Source organism: Poeciliopsis prolifica, unplaced genomic scaffold (genome assembly GCF_027474105.1).
Source record: "Poeciliopsis prolifica strain line A6 unplaced genomic scaffold, Auburn_PproV2 SCAFFOLD015, whole genome shotgun sequence".
Classification (NCBI taxonomy): domain Eukaryota; kingdom Metazoa; phylum Chordata; class Actinopteri; order Cyprinodontiformes; family Poeciliidae; genus Poeciliopsis; species Poeciliopsis prolifica.
Window position 1 is genome coordinate 1,735,424 of NW_026562390.1, and position 13,485 is coordinate 1,748,908.

At 39.1% G+C, this 13,485-nt stretch overlaps 1 protein-coding gene across 1 annotated transcript in view; it reads left to right on the plus strand.

Annotated features, from left to right (window-relative positions):
• tsc1b (TSC complex subunit 1b) overlaps window positions 1–13,485 on the plus strand; it is a 48,748-nt gene that overhangs the window by 20,692 nt on the left and 14,571 nt on the right. Inside the window, exon 23 of the mRNA XM_055040225.1 lies at window positions 8,760–8,910. Within this exon, the coding sequence (XP_054896200.1) occupies window positions 8,760–8,900 (141 nt within the window). The 3' untranslated portion in view covers window positions 8,901–8,910. The remainder of the gene's footprint in view (window positions 1–8,759; window positions 8,911–13,485) is intronic.

A 13,485-nucleotide genomic window follows, 5' to 3' on the forward strand; every position in this document is an offset into this window, starting at 1 on the left:
AAAATCAGAAGGAAGTACTAAATTGGCTAAAGTATGTCTATAAATCTATACTATTTTGTGATTTTGTTTTCTTTTTTGCTTTTATTTTTAGTCATTTGCCAAATGTTTTGGGTTCAAACATGGGAAATTTGCAAAATTTCTCTTACATTCTCCAAAATAGTTTATGTATGTTTATATTTTATCTAAAAACTAGCAAACAATTCCTTTTAGAGTGGATTTTTTAAGCTTATTCTGAGGCACAAATCACTTTTATCAGAGAATAGTTTTTACAGCTATTTTGTGGTTTTGTTCCAATTTTTCTTTTTTAAAAATTCTTCTTTCTAGTTACACATTAATTTATGGAGGTTCAAGTATGAAAATATTGCAAATAGTTTTAGTTTAAAATGAATTTAAATATTTTTGAGAGCACTGAATTGTAGTTTTTAATGATTACAAAACAGAAAAACAATTGTTATTGATGTATCAAAAGAGTTTTTCACAGTTTTATGTGGTTCTATACGACTGCACTGTATTCAACTTTTTGAGTTTTTCTTAGATTCTTTTTTTAAATGTAATTCTTCTAGTTAAACCGACCAAATATGATTAGTTTATCAAATGTGTGCATGTACTGCATGAGAAAAGAGAGTCCAAAAAGAAAAAAGGCATATGATTAATTTACCAGCAATCCACAGGGTCAAGGAAATTGATGCCGGATAATTGGGCACACAGGGAATCCTCGGCAATTTGTGCTTTCAGACTCTACTTGAGAAATTAGATGTCAGTGCAAATGTGAAATTGCTCCTCAATGTTCTCAAAGATTCCATGAAAATTTAAATATAAATCTTAAGTATTTCCAGCCAAAGGGATTCTTCCACTTTTTCTCCCCCCCAGTTTTTTCTCCTCCAGACTTGAAATGAATTCGGGTGAAAACGATCCGAATGAAACGAAAAGTGCGTGAGGAGGGGAGCAAAAAGACGTGGCGGCTCGTGTAAAAGTTCGAGGCTGTTGCTCTCAGTAAAAATCCTCATGCAAGAATTTATAACACTTCTTCTGACAGGAAGTACAGCTTGAATCTATCTAAAGACGAGTGATTATAATATTCAACATACCTATAATGTAAATCATAACTCGGCTGTTGCCGCGTTCGCCTCTTTTATCAGTGCGGGAGACGGCGGAGAATAAATTAAAAAGGAGGGAAAGTAGCTCGAATTTCAGGTTACAGAATGAAAAAGTTACTTTGGTTTGTCTCAAATTTGAAAACTTTTAGTGATCCATTATTTTTAATCCACATTTGTTCAGTTTGGCTGATTATCAACACTAGGAGGAAAATGGTCAACTTCAGACATCTGCTGACATTTTAGGAATATATATTCAAAAGAAGAAAAGATTTCTTCTGCTTTCGCTTAAAAGTTTCAGGTTATCACATTTTAAAGTAAAATATAAAGCAACTTAAGGAAAGTAATTGCATTTATATCATTTATTAATTGTAAATAAACACCATTTTCTGTTTTGCAAGAACTCACTTAAATTGGTGCCTGTCTGACAGCATAAAGTAAACTAAAACATCCCAGATCTAAATAAATTCAACAACAAATGAGAAACAGTCATATATGAATCAGAAACTCATTCAAGAGCTGATAAAGAACCCAGAACAACAAACACAGGCTTCACCTGTTTCAGTTTAAGGTCAACAACAAGAAGAGATTAAACGTAAGCTCCGCCTCCTGCTTTTATTACATCAAACTAACTCATCATTTCGAGAACATAAATATTCCAGCAGTCAAACAGGGGGGTGGCGGAGTGATGAAACACCTTGGACGCAGAGTAAAATCGATCAAAACTTTCCCCGTTGTGTAAAGAAAGAAATATTCTGAGCGAAATTCCTGGGCCACAAGAGGAAACAACTTTTGATCTGAGGAGATCAAAGAGCTCAAAATGTTCAGAAAAGTCTTAATTCTGAAGCTAATGTCAGAATTTTGAGAAGAAGAAAAAAAAATCTGAATTCTGAGAAGAAAAGAATCTAAATTCTGAGAAAATTATTTTGGGGAAAGATAAATAAGATTTTCGAGGGGGAAAAAATTAATTCTGAGTAAAATATTGAAATTCTGGGGAAAAACATCAGAATTCTGAGGGAGAAAATAATTCAGAGAAAAAATGCCAGAACTACAAGAAAAAATTCCAAAATCTGAAAAAAAGGTTGAAATTCAGAGAGAAAACAAATCTGAGAAACAAAGAATTCTTAGAAAAAAGTAACTTCTTGTCATTGTCCCCAATCCTCTCCCGTAGTTTGTCTGCATTGCTTTTCCGATGATCAATCTCCATTTTAACAATTCATCTTGACGTGAATAAATCATAACCATCGCCATCCGGAGTCTGATCAAAACTTATGGAAGATCAAAACAAACTGATTGCAACTCTCCAAACTCTGAGTTGCACTTATTAAATGTAAGTGTTTATTCCTCACGGATCCCTCAGTGTGCAGAAAGGGGGGAAAATGCTAAACAAGAATATTTTTGGTAAGCGTACTCCATACTGACACTGTGGAAAACGGCTTCATTTGTCCTCATTAAAAGCTTAAAAGTTCATGAATAAATAATCCTTAAAAAGGATACTTTTCCCTCCTTTTTTAGTCTTAAGGCCTTATGCTAAATAAACTCCCTGACTAAATAAATATGCTGCATAAAGGCTGTTTAGAGCGGCGTCCACCCCCTCCCTCTGCCTCCAGATTTAGATGGCTGACGTTCACCTGAAGATCAGATCCGATCCGATGCCGGCTGTCAGTTTTGGAGGGAAAAAATTGGACCTCCGAGAGTCGACTTAATGCAATTAAAGCGAGGATGATGAGTCCTTTTCTCTCTCTTCCTCTCTATGTGTGCCGCTTGAATCCGTAAGCAAGGCGGGATGAAAACTTAAAGGCGAGAAGAGAAGAAAAGAGCCGGCGCATGGACCGGTCCCAGCGGTTTAATTATTTTAATTATCTCCCTTCTTTCAGCTTTCCTAAAAAAGAGGCCATTAAAGGATGCCCGTTTGGGTTAATCTGATTAAAAAAACAAGATGGAGGACGAGATGAAAGGCTGCAGATGTCAGTGCTAATCAGGGGAGTTAAAACTGCTATTTGTGAACTGGGACGGTTGTTAAAGCGGGTGGAAAGTAGAAAGTAGACACCCGCCATCTTATTTTTTTATTTATTTCTTTGCTTTCGTTTCAAATCGCCTCATCCTGCCGCCGCCGCCGCTTGTTGGTAAACTCCTCAAGCCGACGCCATGTTGGATCCTACAGCGGGTCAGGACGAGGTAGCCGCTAAAGAGGGGAGATATGAAAGTTAAGGTTGGGTTCCCTGGCGGTTCCGCTTCCTAATTCATGAAAGATGGCGGCGTTAGCAATTAGCAAAAGCTGGAGCGAGAATAAACCTGCACTGTTTTCTTTTTAACACTGACAAAAAAGTTTTACCAATTATCTGAAGTCCAAATTCTTCAAAGTCTTTTTTTCTGCACATGTGGGCTCATATCTTGAAAAAGTGTTTATTTCACTAATCTAATTTAAAAAATTAAACTCGTACATATTCATTTCACTCAGAGGGATTGATTTCAAGCCTTTACTTCTGTTCATTCTGATAGTTTGGTTTACACTTGTGAATCTCCCTCAAACTTTTGAGATTCCTGGTTTTGTTTCACATTACATCTTTGTGCAAAGATGTTCCATGTTACTTAATGTTAAACCTGCAGTAGTTAACTTTTATAGAAACATTTTATTAAACATTTTTGTTAATATCATATATTCACAAAAAAATATAAGAAAGATAATGTGTGAAAAGTCCAAGCTCCTCTGTGTTGACTTCAGAGATATACCACTCAGGAAAAGATCAACCAATCAGAGTCAGTGGGTGGGGCTTAGTGCTGTCAATCAACATCATGTACGATCCTAAATGTTCCTGGCAGAGAAACATCTTAATGTTACAGGAAAACCGGTAAACTGTTCATCCACCGTGATTGGTGTTCATGCTAACTAGCATTAGCATTCATAACATGCTGTGCTAGCTGCAGCACAACAGAAAGCACACAGGGTCAAAATTCTGAGAAAAAAGTCAGACTTCTGAGAAAAAAGATTTCTGAGGCAAAAAATATAAATTCTAAGAAAACATAGTTCTGGGGAAAAAAAATCAGAATTATTTTTCTTATTTGGCCCTAACCCTCTTCCGTAGTTTGGCTCCTTATAGCAGATCCATTGTTTTTCTGGTGATCAATCTTCATTTTAACAATTTCTCTCGAGGTGAATAAACTATGACCATTGCCATCCGGAGTCTCATCAAAATTTATGGAATTTATTGGGGTATTGACTTCTTATTCTGATGTTTTTACAACATAATATGTAGGAGAAAACATAAAATACAGAAACTGTGAGTTTGAGAATGTCTGATTTTAACCAGAAATGTGCAGATTCATCACACTGTAATGATTTAAAAATGTCTGCTGGAGCTCAAACATTTCTTCTTGCTGAAATGTTCTATACAAATTAACTTGATTGAAAAAATTGCAAACGCAAAACCTATTGGTGGCCCCCAGGTCTAATCAGCCCTTTAAACTCCTGGTGGATCCGGCCCTGTTCCACCGCTTCCAGATTATTTACCACCCTCCTCTCCGCAGGCCCCAACATGTCAGCGTCCACAACGCCACGGCTTGTTTAAAACTTCCTCCGACTGCAAAAGGCTTGACATTTGTTCGAAACCAAACGCAGGTGATGAAAAACCCCCAACAAAGATCTTCTTTCAAACCAAATCAAGCAGAAGGAATGTCCTGAGTGTGTACAGAGATGGATGGGAGCCCATGCAATATTAAAGCGGCATGTCTGCCGATGCCAACAGTGCCACTCCTCTCCGCTGCTCCCGCCTCCCGGCTTCCCGGCCATCGGCTCTTCCCTCAAGGTGACACTTCAAAGCGGGCACGCAGACGTGGCAGGCCTGGCTGTCGGCATGGAGCCAGCCTCCCCCCGCCCCAACTCTACCTCAAAGACACAACTCCTTCCCCCTGCTGGGCCAGGTCAGCGCCAAGATCCACACTGCTCGCCGCCTCGGGAGCCCCTGTCATGAAAAAAAGAGGAGACTCTTCTCCTCTCCACCAGCTTAATTAATAACGTTCCGAATGCGAGGCTTTACCAATCTGCAGCCTTTTTCCCTCGCAGGCTTTTGGTGAGCGGCGAGGCCTCGACAGAAGGCTGGGGACGCGTCCAAGTCATTTGAATTCCGATGATTGGAAGACGCATGCATTACTGGACACAGTGGGCGCGATGCAAGTTATCGATTCATGAGTCAATCCAAAGTTCATTTCATTTCCTTTGGCAGGGACAATGCGCATGGAGACTTTGGTAAATGCAACAGAATTAGCCAAAAAGCTATTGTTCATCTGTGATCCACTGATAATGACTAGTCTGTCTAGATGAAAACAATGTTAAATGTCTTAGAGCTGCATTATGTGACTTTGGTAAAAATATATTTTTTTACATGTTTCTTAAAACTGTCAAAATGTCGTGACTGTATAATATGAGATAATATGAGATATTATAGATAATACTATCTATGAGACAGATAATCTGTGAAAATATAAATATTCTCCACCTTGTCCCTGAGCTACTACTGCCATCTGAAGAAATGCACCGCTCCCAACCAAAATCAACCAACCAGAGACAAGAGGCAGGGATTAGCGCTGTCAATCATCCTCATGTATGCTACTACATGTGGTAATAGCAGAGAAACAGCTTCAAGAAATCTATTTATAGTTACCAATGCTAGTCATAGCATTAATAACATGCCATGCTAGCTGCAGTGCAGCAGAGAGCAGACAGAACGGTGATTGACAGCGCTAAGACCCGCCTTCTGGCTCTGATTGGTTGTTTCTAGTTAAAACTGGAAACACTCAGAGGAGCTAAATTTTTGGGTTTTTTTCTGTCACAGATCTCATGTATTGGCATCACAGAGACAGTTTCATCAAATATGTGAAACAATATATTTATTTTTATAAAAGTTACATGCTGCAGCTTTAACTTGATTTAATTTGTTTGGTTGGGAGAATGCACATTAATTGAGATTTTTATAAGTGCAGAATTAGCTAAAAATCTACACCATGTTCTAAATAATTATGCAAGTGATATTTTCCCAGATTTTCCTAAATGGTCAATGCAAATGATGGTCAGTATAATTTTCAAGCCATGAACTATTACAGTATAAATCAAATTTTACTGAACATAGCTCCCCATGAAAACATAATTTTTTTCAAAAATAAAAAACTCAAAATGCCTTGCTCCAAATTATTATGCACAGCAGCTTTTCTAAACGGTCATTCTTTGTCGTCACATGTACTAAAGCTGTTTCAATCAAAAACATCTTAAAAGACCGAGTCACATGTAAACATCCCTTCTTCAAAAAGAAGTTTCCACAAACTCACATTGAACTTGTGAGTTTGTGGAAAGTTTCTGCTTGGGCTGCTTTGCAGGATGAAACTTGTGGCCTGCTTAATAATGTGGAACATCCTTCTTAAGTAGATTTCCTTTAATTGAGCTTAACAGACATACTGACCAACCCAGATCTCTGAAATTAATTATAGTAATTTAAAGAGCCCCGACACACCATACCATCTGTAAATTTAATCTTTATGACACCTTAATCCTATTTGCATAATAATTTGGAACAATATTTTTCTGAATCGTTGTCCATGATTTGTCTACGTAAAACAAAGGCTATACGAACAAAGTTCAAATTACTTAGATCAATTTTGTCTATAAATAAAATCAATGCAAACAGGAAATACAAAACAAAAAAAATACAACACAATTACCTTAAAAAGTCCAAGAAATCATTAGAACTAATTGATTTTATTGAGTTATTTTCCTAAAAACCTCAGCTTTCTTTTGTATCAAAAGTGATGTTTTTCCATCACTTGAATGGCTAAAGTTTCCAAATATGAAAAATTAAAAATAATTATAATAATTTGAACATTATTTTGTGTCAGATGCATTAAATAAAGACAGAATAAACAGACAATTGTGTCTTTCTCATATTATTGTATGTTGTTATAGCAGGAATAAAACTATAGAGCAAGGCATTCTGGGTAAGTACAACCAAAGCAAACATGCTAGCTTAGCGCTAACAGGAGAAATGGCTTCTAACAAATTCAAAAGAGAAATCCTACAAACATCAATCGATTTGTTCACATTTCATAAAGAAGGAAGTTGTGCTTCAGAGACTTTGGTTTTGCTTACCTCAGTGGTTTTTGGTTCAGCGCCCCCACAGGCGAGAAGGAGAAACTACAAAAAAAAATGTATTTGTAGTTTTCCAATAATTATGGTTACACATTGTCGTAGTTCAACTTGGAAGTGATTGAAAACTGCTTGTGTTTGTAGACTAAATTGTAGTTTTTCAAGAATTATGGACATAAACTGTTTTTAACAGAATTATTTCCATTTATTTTGGTTCTTGGAATTAGGACTCTGTTATATTGAGAGACTTCGAGTCACATAACCACATTGTTTTCACGTCAGACTTTGTAAATTTAATCATCCTGTGGCGATTTTCTCCATTTTGTTCACAAAAAATTTAAATAATATTTTGACAAAAACGTTAAAAAATATTTATGAGCCCAGAAAACCTGTAGATTCCAGTAAGTCTCCATTTTCTGCGTTTCATCCCCTCATTTCAGGGTTGCACTGTGTGCCTCCTTCTCTGGATGTTTTTTTTTTAAACATGTCTCTCTTCTGTGGATGATTTGAGACAAACCAAAGAAATTCAGCTTGCTCTCCCAGCCAGTCTCAGAGGTTGGAGGGGTTAGAAAAACCTAAATGTGTGCACACATTCCCAGCCTCTGTAATCACCTGTCAGAAACCTGCAGGGAGAATTTTACCGAGCTCGCCGTGATCGATATTTGCTGATGTGCCTGGCTGCATCAGGCTCAAATAAAAGCAGAGAGCAGGAGACAAGGCAGCGCATGCGGGTCGCGGGGAGATCTGCGGCGCTGCCCCGTTTGATGTCTGAGGAAGAAGAGCTCATCAGCGTGGAGAGCAGGCCTCATCTCGGCATGCCGGGTCACCGCCGCCTCACCTCCACTCCCACCCTGAGCAGCACAAGGCTGATTGTCTCGCTGTCAGGCCGAGTGGGCTCTGGGTTTTTTTCCCAACCTGGGAGGACAGATGAGTTCCAGGAAGCCGGTCCGTCATTTTTATTCTTCATAAAAGGATCCATGTTTGTGGTGGACGCTCCTACCACCACCGCCATGTAGTGTTGGTATTTTTTATTCTTAATTTATGTTGAAAGTAAATAAAGGGATAATTTGGACTGCATCCTTTATAGGCTGGTTACGTCATAGCGTGGCGAAAAGGCCTGTGTGAACGTGTCCTTTTCCCCAGATATGAAGGTTCTGTGGATCCTTCATGGCCCACCGTATCCCATAATTTACTACACTTTGCTACACTTTAAGTAACACAAAGTGATTTTTTTTTAATGCGAGAATGTAGCTGTGACTCCCAGCACATTGTTTTACAAACACCCGCCAGTTTTCCCAATTTCAGAAATACTATATTAATCCCAAAGGGAAATTAAATGATTCACGCAGGTAATGTCTAGTTGTAAAGTGTTTGGGTCACTGGAATATTTAATTAATTCCCGAGCAAATCAGGTTGACTGATTAAAATTAAGCCTTCAAATATAACAGTTTTATTTAACAGTAATGTTTCATCTGAGATCTGGAGAGGATTAAAACCGTAAATGAATAATTTGTTGTATTCATTCCTTGTAGGCGTCTTTTCTCGTCCGGTCGTCGTTTATTCGCCGTCTGACGGAGGACTCGCAGCCCGACCGGACGACACGGCGGATGCAGCTTGGCTTGCAGCTCGAGCCGTGGAGGCCGCCGGTTGCTAGCTTACCCGGGGTAAGCTAGCATGTTGTCAGTGAGTTACTTACACCTGTTTATCGCAGCGTGATAAAAATAAGTTGTTGTACCAAATTGACATTAGTGAATGAGATGCTCTTAGTGACACATGAGCATCAAATGCAGGTGAATCGATAAATGAAGAGAGAAAATGGCCCAAACATAAAATATTACTAACTAGCAATATTTGATCATTAGCTCTCAATGAGATATGTTGAATCCCTCTAAATAAGATAAACATGTAAGGGTACTTTTCAATAAATATAAAATTGTGAAAAGAACAAATAAAATAAAATATTTTCCTCCTGGTTAGAAGTTAAAGTGAAGATGTAGCTTCATCCATCAAGGGAATATACAATCACCGCTTCCATGTCTCATCATTATGAGAAAACATCTCATAGAAATGACTGAGCTGTGTTGCAGTTATGAGATACTGTCTCTAAATGTTTATGTCTTCTTTCATCACGTTGGTGAAAATGGGTTTCCATGGGATCTGGCATCTTCCGGGGCAACTGAGGCCGACGTTCAGATGATATGATGATGATGAAGAGGAGGAAGAGGAGGGGAACTCGTCCAAACTCACTCCACCTCTTCATCCCATCAGTCCTGAACTCACGTTGCGCCTGTATTTTCATTCGCCGCGTGCGCTCCCTCTGCCTGGTCCGTTGCATCGTTGATGGGCTGCAAAAAAAAAAAACGGGAGTAAAAAAAATAAATAAAAAAGTTAATGTTAAACAACCCCGTGTGGCTCAGGGAGAACCGTGGTTAAATGCTACACAGCTCCTAAACATAAGGTCTGCAAGAACGAGCTCAGCCACCAGAGCACTGCGGCATTTAGGGCAAGGAACTGTTTGCCGACACGCTGATATAATTAGGTCGTAATAAATAAGGAAGGCAACGGGGAGCGCGGTCGTGTTTCAGCTGTGGCCTTAGAGGAAGCAGATAGGTTAGTTTCGGAGGAAAAAAGCCACAAAAGCAGATAAATGTATGCTTCTCATACATTTATGTGCTGTCCTACTTGCAGAGGCCTGATTGTTGTTTTAAGCCCCAGAAGCCCTGGCCCTTTAAGCGAGCTAACTGGGATGGTTTGTCGGCTCAAACTAACCCTAATTAGGACACTTACTGCACAGCGAGGGTATCTATGAACCCAAACCTCTGCCCTGCAGTTTCCCCTCCGTTTAAGCTTCTTTTAGACGACGATTTAACCTCCCACAATGTCTCGGTAATTAACTTCATCAGCTTTCAATTCTCCTTTAGGTTTGGCAGAGCGGACGAGGCTTAGTTTTGGCCTCTGTTGAGATAATAGTCTTAGAAATCGGCTAATCTTGTCTGTCTGTGTTTTATCTCCACCAGTGTTGCTGTTTTTACCGAGTGTTACCTGCTGTTCGCCTTGGCGACATGCATGTGCATGAGGCGGCCTCGTAATGAGTGCCGCATCGGGTTTTAATAAGCAGAGCTTTACCCGCAGATCCTTCTGTGATTTGCATCCATGTCTGACACGAGGCGTAAAGCGGGGTGATTGATTCATGGCTCGTCCCTTATTGGAGCAACGCAGAGAGAAGGAGAGATAGAGAGAGGGAGTGATAGAGGAAGGGTTGTAGATTTATTATCAGGCCCAGCGACAAAGGGAGGAAGAGAGTGTGCATATGTTAATCCGCTGGCTGAACGATGATCAAAGACTGGAACAAGCTGAGCCCTGCTGATCGCCTCGGGGCAAGCGATGCTCTCCAAGCAGCTGGGAAAGTGTGCAGACGAGGAGTAAACAGATAGTTAGAAAAATCAATAGCCGAGGTTTCAGGCCGCGGCTTGGTGTGAAGGTCAAAGGAGGCTGGCGTCTGCGGCGCGCGTGGAGGGATGTCTGGGAAACCGGAGTCTTTTTAGGCCAATTTAGACTGTGTTTACAGCTGAGTCCGTGTGCAGGAATGAAAGAATCTGAGGCTGAGGTTAAGGCTGCTTTAGGGTCTTGAAAAAGACATGATTGTTGGTACGGTTGAGGAAAAAAAACTGATTATACCTTTTGTGCTTCCCCACCACACAAGAAGGCCCCTACACACAATGTGTGCCAATACAATGACAAGACAAAAAGACATTATCCAAGACCTTCGGGAAGTAATTGTTGCCACTCATCGATCAGACATCCATTCCAAAACAATGTGAAGTTTATTATATTACAGAGAAACTTTACTCATGAGAGAATAACTATTAAGACCGTTGCAAACTTCCCAGGAGTGGAAGTTCAATCAAATTCACATTAATGTTCATGCAAAACTTGACAAAACCTCAAAATGGCCAAGAGCTCCAACTTGGACTCTTGATAGATAAAACTAATCAATATTAGAGGTGCAAGTTTTGGTAGTTTTCTGGTTTGGCACCATGATACCAAGCTGCATTGTCTTTTAGAAGCAATTGTTGCCACCCATCAATCAAGCAAAGATTATACATCCATTTTAAAAATGACCTTTGAGAAGCAATTTGCGAGGGTTGTACATCAATTTTAAAACTACCAGCTTATAATGTTACAGAGAGAAACTTTAGTCATGAGTCAATCATCCCAGATGGAAGGATGGAAGTTCACTGCACAAAGCTTGAAGAGATGGCAATATACCCAAGAGCCCCAACTCTGACTTACCGAAAACTCACCTGTGTTTCAACTCCAACCAAGAATATCTTAACTCTATCTGTCATGTTAGAACAGCTTCTCTTGGTTCTAAACTCCAACAGTTTATATTTTTATTTTCATTGGACTATTTATTTACGAATCCTTTGTTTGCCTGTCGTTGAATAATTAAGATAGCTTAGCTTTTTAGCCTCACGCTTTGGCGTCTTTTAACTCCTTCCACTTCTGAAGCAGATTGTTTTTGTGATTAGTCACTTTGTTTAATCTGTTAATGATGCCATCGCCTCGGGCTAAATGCCTGATTTGTGCTCGCCAGTTTACTTATTCATTTGTAGTTTTGACGTGTTAATCTGCATAAACGGCGCAGAGCTCCACCAGGACTCCGGGATGCCTGGCTGCACCTGTCAAATACAACAAATACGAGACGCCAGGAAGCAGTCACCCTCCAATCTCCACCTTGATCGGAGTTGAGAGCTGCCTGTCAATCAGACATTTTGCACCCTGTGCTGTGAGAGAGATCCTGATATTCAAACATTATCCCAATCTCACTGCTGCGGCACTACTGAAGCCTTTAATTATGATTTAGAGAATATTTTTGTGGTCTTGGCATGTGAATTAAAAATCAAATTCGACTCACTTATCAGTATTTATGTGCTGTCTATGCTTAGTGGAACCAGTGATAGATGAAAAAAGTCTCTAATGGAAAACAATGAAAAATCCAACCTTTAAACTGAAGTGAATAAATCTTTTTGTTTTACAAAACAAGAAGTGACAGTTATTGGTATCTCTGGTTTATAAGAGGCAATAATATGTAAAATCAACTTTTTTGAGATCTAGATCATGTTATAATGTTATTTCATCATCAGAAACAAACCTGGAGTGTTGCTTTGCTTCTTTCATGCATGTTTGAGAAATCCATTAATCTCCACGGCAACAATTCAGCTGAAAACGCCCCGGTGGACGTAGCTCCGCCTTTGAGACGTAGCTCCGCCTTCAAGACATAGCTCCTCCTTTTTCTGAGGCTTCTCTTCCTCTGAGTTGCAGTTTCCAGTCTTCAGAGCTTCCCCCTGTCAGAGCAGACCTCCCTCGCTACTCCTCCACTCAGCCCCTTCAGACTAGCCAGCAGCAATTAGCAAGCACGTGGTAGAAGTGAGAGGTTTAGCCATAAACTGTTCTTGTTTCTAAAAAGACAAATAAATTCAGAAAAAGATAAAAAAAAAAAAACGTAAGATGTAGTTTTTTTGTTTTAAATTTTGAAGTTTGCGTTTAAGCTAGCAAACTTGAAAAATCATTTAAATTTCACTGCTTAGTCGATTAAAATATCATGTTTAGTTTGTTTATTTAGCAAGTAAAAATAAAAAACTAAAATAGTTTTTTCAATTATAATTGAAAATACTAAAGAATTTGTGGTGAAACTTGACATATTCGGCCAAATGGTTTGGACACCCCTAACTTAAAGTATAATATTAAAAAAAAATTTACATTAGTGTTAATGTTAAAAAAGCAGCATTTAGCAATAAAATATCTGGTATAAATCTATTTAAAATGAAATGAATAGTTACCAAAAAAGATACAGAAAATTAGTCTAATAACTTTTACCTCTTTTCAGATAATTCTGGCAACAAAATCTACAACTTTCAGCCAAACAAGAGAGTTTATGACACAGAAGATGTCAGAAAGAAGCAGTGACCTCTGGTGCAGCAGTCTGGCCATGAGAAACTCCTCGGGTACTTTGTCAAACAGCCTGACACCTTATAATTTAATACAACCCGCCTCGGTTAGCCCTACAGCAGGCCTCTGGTTATGTGATGCAAATTTTCTTCACTGAAGCAAATGGAAGAAACATCAACAAACTGAGTAATTGCTTGTGCAAAAACTGAGTAACTTTAGCAGAGGTGGAGTCGGAGGAAAGTTATCTCTCATTAGCCGGAGTCGTGATAAAGTACGGCGAACCTGACGTCGAGCCAAGGCGGTGCG